This window comes from Notechis scutatus, chromosome 2 (genome assembly GCF_049901735.1).
Source record: "Notechis scutatus isolate UNSWTSFEM ecotype Mainland chromosome 2, rNotScu1.2, whole genome shotgun sequence".
Taxonomy (NCBI): Eukaryota; Metazoa; Chordata; class Lepidosauria; order Squamata; family Elapidae; genus Notechis; species Notechis scutatus.
In genome coordinates this window covers 19,645,039-19,660,341 of record NC_142010.1, presented here as the reverse complement: position 1 = coordinate 19,660,341, position 15,303 = coordinate 19,645,039, and the positions used below count along the sequence as shown (strand labels likewise).

Sequence of the window (15,303 nt, the reverse complement as noted above, 5' to 3'; positions counted from 1 at the left end):
TTCCTGCTGAAAACCAACATATATTGACATATATTGTGTAACAATTATGCACAAGAAACCATTGTGATTCTCCTGCCGGAAGGATGAATAAATCAGTGGCAGACATAAATGTTCTCCTAGTTACTCAACACGTGCATCTATTGCCATCTCCTGGAGAAGCTACTGTAATTCCACCATTTATTTTATATTTATTTATTTATATATCAGAGGCAGCTCATCTAACTCATTCATGGATGAACTCTAGAAAAAAGTCTTGAGGGCTGTGTTAAAAAACAAACAAACCAGACTTAAATCAGCCACAACAGCAGAGAAAATATTTCATTCTGGCTTCCAAAGTGCACAATCACAGTGTTATGCCCCTGTCAGAATCTGACTCCAAGGAGGAAGCTGAACAGCTGACAGGGAGTGGGAATGTGGCTCTGTTGGCTGTGGAAAAAACTGGGGAAAGGCAAAGTCCAGCTGGGCAGAGCAGGGAAGAGGTAGAACAAGGGAGAGGTAGAACAAGGGAGAGGTAGAACAAGGGAGAGGGAATTCAGAGGAAGACCCAGGCCCACCCCCTCTTCATCCTAGGGCATGCAGGGAGGAAAAGAGAAGAGAGCAATGTGAGTTGCGTGGCTTACGGGGGAGGAAAGGGCCCTGATTCCCTTCATTAGCTGTAGCTGGGAACACAGTGTATAAAAAAGGCAAGCTGTGTGCAGCAGGCTGTTGGGAGCAAACATGACTTTATCTTGTATCTTCATGGCTTATCTGTGTTCCTGGCATATTCCCAACTGTGTGAGTTTTGCCATGCTTTCAAGTCTGAAATTCTTGCCCCTGCCCTGCCAAATTAATTACTTCAGTTTCTCTTGTTTGGACTTTAAGTTACAGTTTGTATATACCTTGTTTTGGACTGAATGTTCTGCAATCAAAGGCTGTTCCTGGGAGAGTTTTTCTCCAGCCAGAAGGTAACCTGGACATTGGGGGCAAAGTTGGAGATAATAAAGAGACTCTTATTGTCTATCTGACTGTGATGCCTTTGTGCCACGCTCTGGGTCATCACACACGGTGTGCCAGTCAAACTTAGGATGGATAAAAATATAGTAATAATACTAATGATAATAACAACGACAACAACCTTAATCTGCTTCCCAGATGCTGCGAAGAAACTTTATTACTTTACTAACCCTTGGAAAGAGAGAGAAATTAAGAACAAAATCTGTACTGCTGGTAGCGCTATCGGGCTTCCACGTAGACCCTGTGAAACAATAACAACACCCACAATAGTTTGGGTGTATGCAGGGAAATTTAATTTCTCTCTCCATTTGTACTGGGAAAGAAAACAGTGGGGCGCGTAAGTTCAATTCTCTAAATGGGGAGACTTAAGAGTTTGTCTCTACTCCAAGGTGTGTCTTGTCTGAAATGGTATAGGGTCTCTTGCTTGAGTAGAGGGTTGGACTAGAAGGCCTCCAACTGTATTATTCTGAAGGCAGTATCCGGTTATACATGAGAGTTGACAAAGGGAAAACTTCAAACCAATGTTGACCCCTGGTGATTATCTGGACTGGTCCCTGAAATGTTCTCAGCAAGATTTTTCGAAGTGTTTGCCTCTTAGAACTGAGCGAGGAGGACTCACCACCAATGTCACCCAGCTGGCTTTGTACAGCAGGCAGGATTAGAATTCGCTATTCTCCTGGTTTTTAGCTTGGTGTCTTAACCAGCACACCAAACTGGATCCGGTAAGTTACTTAGTATAGTCCCAAATAGCCTGGAGTTGTTACCAGCCCCTAACCCCAATTGTTATGTATTTGCATACTTGAAATACTGCCTTTTGATTGGTCCGTCAATACTGCCTTTTGATTGGTCCGTCAATACTGCCTTTTGATTGGTCCGTCTTATATATTTGAATACTTGTAATACTGCATTTGGATTGGTCCGTCTGACGGCGGGAGATTCAAGGAGCCATCATTGGCCGCGAGCCGCGAGCAGCCGCTATAAAAGAGGCTGCCGCGGCTCCGCGGTTGTTCAGTTTTTGCAAGAGATTAATAAAGAGCTGAAGTCACACTGGTCTCGAGTCGATCTTTCCCACGACATAACACCAATAGTAAGTTATGAAGCTTGGACAACATGCTTCTTCCCTTTCCCTGTTTTATACATTGTGTGAATACAACCAGAATGTAATATATACACAATAAGAAAATGTGGGAATGTTCTATCTGTCTGTCTGTCTATTTATTTATTTTCCGCCTTTATTATTTTTACAAATAACTCAAGCGATGAACACATTGTCCTCCTATTTTCCCCATAACAACCACCCTATGAGGCGGATTGGGTTGAGAGAGTGAGTGATTGGCCCAAAGTCACCCAGCTGGCTTTCATGGCTAAGGCAGGACTTGAATTCATGCTCCCTGCTTTCTAGCCAGGTGCCTTAGCCACTAGACCAAACTGGCTCTCTCAGTATTTCTTTGACCCCCTGGAAGGAAAATGGGATGTTATTTATTTATTTATTTATTTTATTTATTTGATTTGCCAATTGTTTACAAGATAATAAGTATAAGCGTATACATAGTTGTGAATACATGAAATGGGTACATATAAGAAAAATAAAAGAATAAGAGAAACAATAGGACAGGGACGGTAGGCACGTTGGTGCGCTTATGCACGCCCCCTACAGACCTCTTAGGAAGGGGGTGAGGTCAATAGTAGACAGTCTAAGGTTAAAGTTTTTGGGGTTTGGGGAAGAGACTACAGAGTCGGGTAGAGTATTCCAGACGTTGACCACTCTGTTGCTGAAGTCGTATTTCCTGCAATCAAGTTATGCTACAAATGGGTCAATGAAAGTGGTGCCCTGTAGACCCAAAATGTCTAAATCTTAAGATCTAAAAGGCAACGATAAGTATGTTGTTTCAGGTAATTTTTTTCATCTTCAGTAATACGATGTGGTTTGATTTCTCTGAGGAATGAACTTGGAGTTGTGATCAGTTTCTAAGAATTGTTTATTGCAGTTAGACAGACAACATTCTCAGTAGGGATATGTATCAAACGAAGAATTTGGTGGCTTCTTATACACCTTTGTATCCTACTAAACATGCACACTTACAACTTTCTTTTTTACAACCCTTTGAATGCTCTTACCAGTTTCTTTTACCGTATTTATTCACTCTCTCTTTTTAAATCCTGCTGCACCCACATCTTTTCTTTCTTTGACCCAACAGTGGATGTGGAGACCTGCATTGACCTATCCGCCTGTAGTGAATTTCTTCTTCCTGGAATTTCTTCTGTGGGCAGTAAAAAATGCTGCCTGAAATTATACCTTAACACAGTGTTTCTCAACCTTGACAACTTCAAAATGTGTGGGCTTCAACTCCCGCAATTCCCCAGCCACCAAAAGAGGTTTGGAAGATCTACTCTAATGGTTAATGTTTGGATGTATATAATATGAGCCTCTAAGTGACTCTGTGCCTTACTTTAGAGTTGAGATCAAGCCGTATATTTTCTTTTTGCCTCACTTTTCAAACCAGGCCATCTCTCGCCACTAATTGGCTGGGCTGTTGGATCCCTTCCCTTCCCTACACCTTTCCATAAGAGCACATTTTCCTTCATTTTCAAACATGACCTGCCTTTGTAATTGCCAAGCACCCAGATGAATTTTTTTTGTTTTTTCTAAGATGGCACATTTCACATCCTGGCCTTTATTCTGCTCCTGAAAAGCTTTTCCTGTTTATTCAATGTTTATTTTCTGAAACAACTGTTTATCCAATTATCTCATTTCTAGCTTTCACAGCCTGTTTTGGAAAGCTTTTGTTTCAATTGTTGGATGTTGAAAACTGACAGGACTCCACCTGTCTTCTGCCCAGTTGGTTAAACAAATGGAGAAGATAAAAGCAACCTTGGAGCAATAGCTTTGCTGCTATGAAAATTACTAGTAGGACATTCAGCCAGTTGTTTGTTTGTTTTTTTAAAAAAAAACTACCTATAATTGAGTTAACACTCAATAAGGAAGAAGAAAATAGGCAGGGAAGGAGGAATAAGGGCTGAAGTTGAGGAGGAAGGAGCCAGAGAGGTCAGGCAGAACCTTAATGTAAACATTAAGCATAAAAATACCCACAGTTTCTTTAGCAAGGGAAGAGCAGGAGATAAATTAGCAATAACATGATAGAATGTTTTGGAAGCCAAGTAGCCATTAAACTGCCAACACTTTACTGCATCATAATAAATTAAGGCTGTGAAAGGCAGGCTAAAGTTAAGATGCACAGGGTAGAGCTTATTGTAGTGGAGTAGAGAACTGGGCACCAAAGGGATATTAGCATACAGACACAAACATCAATGTACCCAAGCTGTTCCCCACCCAGTAGCTGCAAATCACTTTGGCACTGACTAGAATATTCCCCATTGCCATTAGTGAGAAAAAAATAGATCTACTAGTGGAAATCAATCCCTAACTCCCATACTATAGGCTTCTTAGCAATAGCACTTAGACTTATACATCGCTTCATAGTGCTTTTACAGCCATCTCTAAGCGGTTTACAGAGTTAGTATACTGGCCCCAACAATCTAGGTCCTCATTTTAGCAACCTGGGAAGGATGGAAAGCTAAATCAACCTTGAGCCAGTGAGAATCGAACTGCAGTCGGTCAGCAGAATTAGCCTGCAATTCTGCATTCTAACCACTGAACCACCACAGCTCTTAGCTCTTATAACAATGGCATGAGATGAATATTAGCAGAAATTCTGACATAGACGGGTATTTTTAAGACAGTTTTTCCCTATATAAATAACAGAGTTCAACTGGAAGGTTCAGGAAATACTGGAAAAGAAATAAATCTCATAAACCTGAAGTATGGTCCTCTGCAATCTACTCAGATTACTGCTGGAAAGCAACTGTCCCAGTTGGGAGAGGGACTCAGTGTGGAATTAAACTAGACTTGCTATGTAAACACAAGAAGGGCCAAGTCTCTCTCTCTCTCTCTCTCTCTCTCTCTCTCTCTCTCTCTCTCTCTCTCTCGTCATCTTGAAACTCTGATGAAACACAGAGCAGATTCTGCAAATCCATAATTTGCCTCCCCAACGTGTCAGGAAAGAAAGGTAAGGAAAATGATTTGGAGTTGGCACTCCACGGAAAGAAGTTATAATTTCCAGTGTTTGAAATATAGAGTTACTTTATTGCCATAACAGCACTCATCAAAGGGGCATTTCCAACTTTAATAGAAAGAAAATTCAAAAGGATTTGCTGCGTATACAAGATCCTATTCCCTTTCCCTTTCCCCCCTCCCCCCCCAAAAAAACACATTATCAAAGCATACATTGTGCTTTATTCAGATTAAAAACCAAAAACTAAAGATCAGGGAAAATGTTTCTTCCCCACCTCAAAATGTTCCTTAACTGGTGTCATTATTTTCCCAATTTCCAGGAAAAGCAAGAAAAAGTAAGGCTGCACATTCCTGATCCAGCATATATTTCTGATCAATCAAAGCTCTCTTCAGAATCGGAGACATCTGAGAGAGAACTCTTGCTCGGTTGAGGTGGGATAGGGAGAGTTGGGACAATAGAAGTGAATGGTTCCTCCAGTGAAGAGGGGGAGGCGAGGCTCTCCGCTTCATTTGGCTGAGCAGAAGGGACGGCAGGGGCCATCTGAAGAGACGGCTCTAAGAAAGTAGGGAGATCGGGCCTTCTTTCTGGCTGCGTGATGCTGTTCCTTGGTGAACTGGTGACTGAAGCAGGTTCCTCCCCTGTGGGATCCAGAAGCTCCTTTAGAGAAGGAAACCAAGAGAGAAAATCTTCCAGTGGAGGTGGCTCAGATTTTGGAGAACCAGAGAAAGCCTTTATTAAAGGCTCAAAAATCCTGGGCAAGTCAGAAAAAGAAAAGTCATCCTCATCAATGGTCTCTGATTCACCAGCCCCATAATCTTCTTCAATAGCTCTTTGAAAAAAGAGATTTAATAGAGTCATAGGATCTTCCTCTTCTTCAATCATCTTCAGGTTTTCTTCTTCAGGAACGCTGGGCTCTGAGGTGTTTAGAGATCCCCATAAAGTAGTCCCTTGCTCCTTATAGTCTCCCCCAGTTCCGTTAACCTGTGGGGAGTCCAGATCTTCTAGGTCGGGTATAATAGCTCCAATGTTATCCCAGGAATCATCAAGTTCAGTCAAGTCCACCTTGTTGGAATCGACTTCCAACTCATTGGGTTTGAGGTTGTCTTTCTCAAAAGTGCCTTCCTTTTCAGGAAGCTCTGCTCCTGATCCATTGGCCACAGTTGGGGCTACAGCAACCATTTTCTCAACGGGCCCTTGAATGCTCATGGATATCACACCTAGGAGGAATCACAAAGGAGAAATATTATAAAGCGATAGATCCATAAACCAAGCAAGCAACAATTAAGTAGCACTTGCCTATTGTGAGTCATTTAAAAACCTTGTTCATGTTTGTAGAAAAGTACTCTGATCCAACAGCAGCTGAACATAAAATATCTTCATTTGTGTAATCTTCTGTGAAATGGAAGCTTCGTATTGATCTTTTCTTAATTTGAGTAACCGTTAACATAAATTGTCTAGCAACTTTAAAAAAAAATGCAATACACGCTAATTTCATTGTTTGACATATCAATGCTCATAATGCAAACTCTTAAATGAAAATGTAACCCCTTTTCTTTTGTGTAACTATTAGTATTTGTCTACACAGCTTTCATTTTCTTTCCACAAACTTTTCTACGGAGTATGATATATAGAAACATGAAAGCAGCCAACACTTCATATGATGCTGTGTTTCTTTTGCTCGTTTGGTTCAGCAGGGAAGAATCCTCAAATTCAATTCATTAAACTGGTTTCAGAATACTTTCACATCCATGCAAGTAGTCCTCAACTTAAGACTTTAATGGAGCCTACGCATTATGGTTGTAAGTTATGATGATTGTAAAGCAGGTCACCCATGTAACCAGTCCAATTCTATGATCTTGTTGGCATAGAATTGGGTCATTCATGTGAGTGCTGCAGTCATTAAGTAACCCAATTGTTTGTTATGGACTGGTTTTGCAAAAAGCTGGAAGTAAAAGATGGTTTTCGGTAAAAATGTAATAAAATCTGGTCACTTGACCATGGGATGTTGCAAACAGTCATAAATACAGGGTGGTGTCAGCTTTGGAAGCCATATTCCACGCTGCCACATAGCCTGAGAAAGTGGGAGGGGGTGATTTCAATTGAGTAGTTCTAAGTAGATAAAATAAAATTATTTTGTTACTTCAAGGTTATTAAGTGTGGCGCAGCAGAGAAAAAGGATTTTACACTGAGGCAGATTGTGATTGGTCCATGTGATGTGATGATGGGAGAAAAGGGGATGGATTTGTAGTTTGGGAAAGTGGTAAGTCCGGGAAACTTTTAGATTTGGGATTCCACAGATGTGCCAAGTGCTATTCTAATAAAGGTACTTTTGAAATTATGCTTGTCTCGGAGTTACTGATTGGAATGGAGGTTTGCTGGAATGCTGACAGGTGGTTGATGAGCCACCTGAAATGCAGTCATGTGACCACAGAGGGGAGGGGGAATGGTCCAAATTTCAAAACTTATAAGTATACCCTTTGGATGATGCGGGAGTAGGAATGGATTTCCAGAGGAAAAATTGCAGACCCTGAACACACAGATAAACTTCCAAGTGCTTCAAGGGCCTTCTAAAAGGATGCAAATGACCAGCTGTCTGCAAGGAATATAAATCCTTTCATTCCCCACCATCCTGTCAGAGCTGAAGAAGCTTCTTGGAAGTGAAACGTCTTCAAAGAAAAAACAAGAAATTCCAGAACCTCCTGAAAAAGCACCTTTGGGTATCCCAGGGTAGGCCCATCATAAATTGTCGCCAAGCAGCCAGTTGACTACCTATATTCAGGCCCCAAAATAGGACTCCCCCACCCCCCAAGTCTCTACATGATATGAAGCAGGATTAATTCTGCTGATTTTCAAGTAAATAAAAGCTAAGTCCCAGGAGACTTATTTCAAGGTACATTGCTTCTCCAGTTAAGCGGATATGTTCCTCTCTTATTACCTCTTATGTGCAGTTCTTGTTGATGCTCTAGGCAGCAGCTCACACACCTGTCAGCTACTCTAACTGGTTGTTTAGGGCACCAAAGAAGACAATCCTACTTTGTGTCTCCAGCCAGCATTTCTCAACCTCAGCAACTTTAAGATGTATGGACTTCAACTCCCAGAATTCTACACCTCTAAAAGTTGCTGAGGGTGAGAAACACTGGACTAACCTAATGTCTTTTTCTATCAAATAGATTGTTGCTGTTCTCATTTAACAAATAGGAAATGCAAACTGGGGAGAGAAAGGCTCAAGATCTTCACAACTCTTAAAAGGAAGTCCCCGACAGGCAACGATGGAACGTGGCCAGTTCTAAGTCTTAGTTTAATGCAAGCTTTATCGATCCTTTGAAATAATTCTTACCCATGCTGGCCAGAGAATTCTGGGAGTTGAAGCCCACGCATCTTCAAATCGCCGAGGTTAGAAAACTACATTATAGGAAAGAAGATTCTTTGTCCACTAAATGATATTCCTAGCCACGTAATCATAGTGCTATTGCCACCATATTTTCTGGAAGGAAGAACAGCAGCTTTTTCTATGTCCACCTGGCTAGGCAAGTTATTCCCGCTCAAAATCTGCTCGTTGTGTGAATATTAAAAACTGCTTGGAGCACTTCTCACCGTGAAAAGGGAGATTTCACTGAAGCAAGTAATTAAAGAAGTGAGAGTGTTGAGTGACACAACAGGCCGAGCATTTCACGGCAAACTCAAAGTTTTATCCATTCAATTTCTGCCTACCACAATGTTGTAAAATGCACAGAAGCCTCAGCAGAAAAATTAGGGCAGGTTTTATTTTGCGTGTCTGCTTAAAATTATAAAGTAGGACACAAACCAAAGTGGAACGGAAATCACGGGGCGGAATTAGCAGGATATGTACAAACAAATAATACACGGACTGGACTGTCTATGTAGACAGTGCAACATATTACAGGTCCTCCCTGTTTAGCAGCCACAATTGGCATCGGCAACTCGCTCATTAAGCAAAGCTATCATTAAGTGAAACCACAACTTATGATCTAACTTCAGCTTTCCTTTGCTTCACATAGCTATGAAGGTCATAAATTCATGGATTGGTGGTAACAGCAAATGGCTGCTAAAGGAGGCAGTTGCTAAATGAGGACTACCTACTCTTTCTTTGGCATGTCTGATTACAAATGTGTTATCTAACAACTTTTTCCAAAATTAGTTAAAGTCTTGCTGTCGTGACAAATAATGGCATAAAATAAGAACAGAACCGAGAAAATAAATATCTATCTACATTCACGCTTGAGTGGGGATGATAAGATATGTAGCAGAGGTGGTATTCAGCAGGTTCTGACCAGTTCTGGAGAACCAGTAGTGGAAATTTTGAGTTCGGAGAACCAGCAAATACCACCTCTGACTGGAGATTTTACAGTATTCTTCCCTTGCCACCCCCACCAAGCCACCCCCACAGAACCAATAGTAAAAAAAAATTGAATCCCACCACTGATGTGTAGTAAACCCGTCTCAAAAGCCTTTGGTTTGGAAAAAGTGGTTAGAGAAGAACAAAGCAGAAAAAGCAGTATAATGTTTTCTTAACCATAAATTATTTAAATGGGCCTTGGAAAATTCCAACACCACGCCCTCCCAGTTTACGATTACTTGAAATTATCACAATGAGAAATAAGTCTTGCAAACAATTTGGCTGAACCTCAACGGATAATAAGTTGGGGGGGGGGTTCTACCTTTGCCATTAATCTCTAAGATACATCAACAGGGCTTAGTTTATTTCATATTTCATTTTAAATCATATTTAGGTATTTCCACAGATGGTATGGATCGAAAAAGAAAGCCTTGTGCTGTTTACTATGGCAATTATTGAGGTTAATTCTGAAAGCAAAAGTACTGAGTGGTGGGGTGTAGTGTAAAACTGAAGCAAAGGTAGCTAACTTAGTCTTCAAGGGCATAATGAGCAATGTTTTATTTACGCACAACTTCGTGCTTTGACTCACAACTGTGACCCTTGAGGGACATAAGAATGTTTAAAACCTTGCTTAGTCAGGCTTCAAAAGGATTCTATTGTGTCTCCCGGGTTCTAAAATCTCAAGTAACATTTCTCTGTAAATATTTTTTCTAGTAAGTATCACTTATAAAACTATTGGGCCCCACCTTGAAACCAATTAACTTGTTTGGCCCTTTTAGCCCATATCTTCACTGGGGAAACTCAGCACCCAGGAATTTCTTTTGGCACTGCTGACGGAAATTGGGGCCTCATGGAGCAAGAGTCCATCAATCAAAGTATACCTGGAGGATTGTATTTTTGTGTATAACGTGCCCACCTGACCACGTAGAATCCAAAGCAGCTAGGTCAGTGTTTCTCAACCTTGATAACTCTCAGATTTCTGGGAGTTCAAGTCCATGTGCCTTAAAGTTGCCAAGGTTAAGAAACACTGATCTAGATGGAAGGGAATTTAAAAAAAACTGCTTCTAAGCCATTTTGAATCTGAAAATCTAATATTCAATAGACCATGATGTTTTGGTTCTGCCTTCTAGCATTCATTCATTCATTCATTCATTTATTTATTTATTTATTTATTTAAGCTGTGGCTTCATATCAAAATTGCCAAAAATTGAATTTACAGCTACAGTTAGCTTTAGTGAACACTCTAAAACGAACTCTTAGAGTGAACACTCTAAAACAAACCAAGAAGGAAGGAAAATAAAAGCTTTTTCTAAGTTATCTTTAGGATTGTTTTCTTTTACAATTATTCGACATTCAATGAGTTGTCCTTTGCTCATTCCCATTTCCACACTTGCCAAATCTTATAGACTCCTAAATCTAAAGCACATCAGATAAAGTTGAACCCAGGCAGAAAATGTGTTTTAAAAAAATTCAGAGGTATAATACTTTCTCATTAGGCATTTATATTCAGAGTAGCATGGGATATTTAGAAAGACAGATTACATTGTTCAAATTAGGCAACTGCAGAAAGCATACTTTAAAAGTGGTTTTTTTTAAATGTTACCTGCAATTTATCTAAAACATGGTCCAAGACCTAATTTTCCCCTGCAACACCAACCCTGCAAAGTAAGCATGGCTGAGAAAATGAGAGTAGCCCCAAACTGCCCAATAAGCTTCTGTGATTCAGGTAGGATTGGAACCTTGAGGACAAATAAAGTCAAGACTTGGGTGCAGGAAAAATAGCTGTATCTGATGCCAGCTAAGATTGCAGGCTAGTGCTTCAGATAAGTAATGGAGAGACGCTACATCTAGACCTCTTAACAGCTACAGAAAAATTCCATGAGTGTCATGGGGGATCAGTCCCTTTCTCTCAGCCCTAGAGCAGAGTGGTGGAGTGGGGAAGCCCAGCCTGACTCACAAAGCTGTGGTGGGGGGGAAAAAAATAAGGGTTCAATATGCACACCATTTAGAACTTCTGGGGAAAATGGGGTATAAATCTTAAAAAGAACGAGGAACACAAGTCCAAAGTAGGCTTAGAGTGACTACAGTTCTTGGTTTTTTAAAAATTAAAATAATAAAAAAGGATTGGCATCCTTCAGAGCCTCAGCCTCTATTTAGAAGGATGCCCAAGGTGTTCTTACACAATGGGAATGGTTGCTGGCAGCGAATCCAAATAAGATTTTTGGTGGTGCATCTGCCGACCAGAAGATTAAATGTAAGCCAAGATGCAGACAGCCTTCCGGAGGGCTAAAGGGAATGATAGGGAGGAAGCCACCTCACCATTTTGGCTCCTGATAAATGGAGGAATGTAGCTGGCTGGCCGCATCACCACAGCAGCTGCTTTTCCAAAAGGGAAGACCACAATATGCTCTCAAAAAAAAAAAAAAAAAAAAAGCTTTGGGAGGCTCTCTGAGTATAGACCTATCTCAGCTAAAAGAAATTGGCCCATTAGATAGTTGCTTAGAGTGCTACTAATTACTGTATTTTAAGGGAAGAAACAAATTAAAATATAAATATTTTTGTGAAGTTGCTGATTGCATGGTCAGCATCAGTTACTGGTAATTAGTATATGGCTATCCCTGGTTTTGACACTGAGATGGAATTTTTAAAAAATGAAGACATGTTCACACTACCATCTTAGTGTATAAAATCTTGACAATCCAGCCTAACCGGATTATAAATACTCCTCGTTTCTGCAGACGTAGAGGACATTAGCCAGTCCTGATTAGGCTTGGAACAAAATTTGGCAATCCAACACAAGTGCAATTAACTAAGATTAAAAAATATAATCCAAGTTTCTTGCCCCAAATTACATGATGTATCAGTTTTACAGAAGCAGACCAGTTTGGGTGTGGTCAATAGTTGAATGGGACTCTGTGGACATACATGGAGTTAAAAAAAAAAAAGATGAGAGATTTATCAAATAATAAATAATGACCATCTTGTTAACAAGAAAGGGGGTGGAAGAAAAGGCGCATCTCTGCCTCTCCTGGCGTTCTGTTTTCAAGATAGGCACTTTGTAGATGTTCAGCTGACTCCAGAAGGCCCCATCTGGAATCTGCTGTTAGATTCCTGTCTTTTCAAAACTCCAGATCTACTCTGGGTGAATAATGCCATCAATAATTTCTATAAAATAGCTCTGCGTACAAAAAAGAGTTTATAACAGGGATTGACAATTCGTTGCTTTCTAGATGTTTTAGAGTTCACACAATATCTTGCCTTTTGTCCTAACTGTTATGACTAATTAAAGTTGGTCCATCGCATCACTAATGCCAGCTTTTAAAATAATAATGGTTCTAGCTTTTGGCAAAGTGGAATAAAGGGAGTTTACTTTCTTGCCATTATTAACACAACCTATTTGCTTTTTCTTTCTTTCTGGACCACACATGTTACTTCACAAAGAAGAGCACAAGGAAAAAAAACTTCAGGCTGCATTTAACATGCCTGGTTTCCCAAAGAGAACCTGATTTGTCCAAGATCATCCAGAAAACTGAATGTTGGAGTAGAGATTTTAATCTACCATGTCCAAACTAGACATTGATCATCGTGCAACATTCACAAATGCACCTTGGAAAGGCTATCAATGGACTAGGAAGAGTTACTGAAATACCATTACAAAGACTTGGTTCAAACCAAGCTTCATTTTAACTCCAGGCTGAGCAATTTATCAACCTATACTATAACATGTGCTCATATCTCTCCTATTTAAATTGTTTGAATCATTTTTTCAGCTATGAAACTGTGCAATGAGCATCTCTCAGCCTACCTACCCTACAAAGTCCTTATATTCTAGAACATTTCCCTAACATTTTTATATAAATGTCCTAGCCCTTGAAAGCATTTTGCCAGCTGTCAAATGAAAGTTAAACACAAATCAATTTAAACACAGCTGTTCCACATTTCCTAAATAATAGTCTGGTGCAATTCAATGCAGTACTAAAACCTTAAGTAATGTGATACTTAAAATAAGAAAAAATAAAATAAAATGCTGAAGTGGCCACTGTCAGAAAGCGAAGTTTTATTCTTTTTCTCAATGGATCTCTTCTTAGGTTTCACAAGGTATAGGATATCTTCTGGGTTTGCTATAAATGTAGCTCTAATTCTCCCAACAAATTATGCTGCTGTCCTAAAAAATCTGAAGGACCTTCTCAGTCTGAACAAGACAGGAGTTTTTGTGAACTGTATCTGACTCCATCAAATGCACAAAGAGGTTAAACTGATGAAGGATCTAAAACCATTCACACATCTGAGGAAGACAACTCACAAAAGTTTATTAAGTCTTTTAATAAAATTCATTTGTCTGAAAAGGTGTTACCAGAGTCCTCCTGATTTCTGGCTACCATAGTCAAAACAGGACTTTTCCAGGTTTTGCAATACTTCCTTTTTTTTTTCTTTTTTGATGTTCTGTTTCTGCTCTAACTTCACTCATCCTTTACTTACCTGTGAAAAGTAGAGTTGTGGCCAAGAGGAAGACAAGGCTTCCACTGAAAGGCATCCTGCCCAAGCTGAAGCTGATCTTCATCCTTCTGGCTTGGCCCACTGCAAAACCTTGCTGCTTTATGAATCTCCAGTCAGGCTCATATATGGGACCAATTGCTCCAGGTACTCGCAGGGAGACACCTTATATCATTCCTGTTGGGATACAGGGCTGGATTTCCCAGAATTTTAGGGTGTGGTATCTTTCTATCCCTTGCATGGGAGTGCCACACTTCACTGTTTCAATAGAGCAGATGCAACCTTTTGGAAACATCCTCCTACTGGGAATTTGGCAAGGCAAGTCTGGAATGATGAAAGGACTGTAACCAATCGCCTTTCTTTCATAGCAGAAGGCATGGAATCACAAGACAGCAACAATCATTGTGCTAAATTTACCACAACCACCACACCTCTGCTCACCTTTTATCTAATTCTAGGCTTTACAACAGGGGTCTTCAAACTTAACAGCTTTAAGACGTGTGAACTTCAACTCCTAGAATTCTTCCTCCAGTCATGTTAGTTCAGGAATTCTGGGAGTTGAAGTCCACAAGTCTTAAACTTGCCAAGTTTGAAGACCCCTTGCTTTACAAATACACCCTGCTTCCCAAAGGGAGCAGGATTGGTGCTAAAACTCCTTTCGTATTGGGCATTTTATGGCATTTTAAATTGCAGAGCTGTGAAATGATGCAACCAGGTTTAATTGCAAGATTTTTGAGAGTAGACAAAAAGAGAGATGAGACACCTGATCAAGATGTAACTTTCAATAGCTTTAAAACTAGAGCGGGTTGGATAACCTGCGGTCCCAGACCGTGATTTCCCGCTGATGTTCAAATAGTACAAAGCCAAATAAGGGTGGATTTTCATGTATTTACCACATGTGGTATTACCCAAAGCCTTACAAATGTTGCTAAATTTGCATATATCACTATTATACAAGGTTAACAAGCAAGGTTCTCTATGCCCATATACAGTAGATTCATTGGGCCCTTTGATCATCTAATGAATAAATTTGTTGGCCTTCCTAGCTGTTGGGAAACTGCAACCTAGGCTGGAATGAGAGATCAAATGAAAGCCTAGCTAGAGTCCATGAGCTACAAGAGGCATAAGCTTAACCTCTCCCAAGATCCATAAAGCCTTATCTGGTCATTTCCAGGAGAAGGCAAACCATCTGTGCAGCTTCTTATAACTTAGGTAAAGAACAATACAATTGCTTACTTTAGCTATCTACCAGTAGCTCTAATTGCTTGCACCTGACACTAGCTACTCTTTAGTAATAAGCAGGTATACATACCATGGTGGGAAGATTGGCTGTTGTTTTGAGTCTTGCTTTGAACTCCAGAACCCCAAAGCTATTGTGAAAAATAA

At 40.2% G+C, this 15,303-nt stretch overlaps 1 protein-coding gene across 1 annotated transcript; it reads right to left on the bottom strand.

Annotated features, from left to right (window-relative positions):
- Positions 1-5,162: 5,162 nt before the first annotated feature.
- Positions 5,163-14,177, bottom strand: LOC113424268 (uncharacterized). The gene is made up of 2 exons (XM_026685899.2): positions 13,903-14,177; positions 5,163-6,283 (listed from the first exon to the last, which is right to left on the bottom strand). The coding sequence occupies exons 1-2, from the start codon at positions 13,982-13,984 to the stop codon at positions 5,439-5,441; spliced, it is 927 nt and encodes a 308-aa protein (XP_026541684.1). The 5' UTR covers positions 13,985-14,177; the 3' UTR covers positions 5,163-5,438.
- Between the last annotated feature and the right edge of the window lie 1,126 nt (positions 14,178-15,303).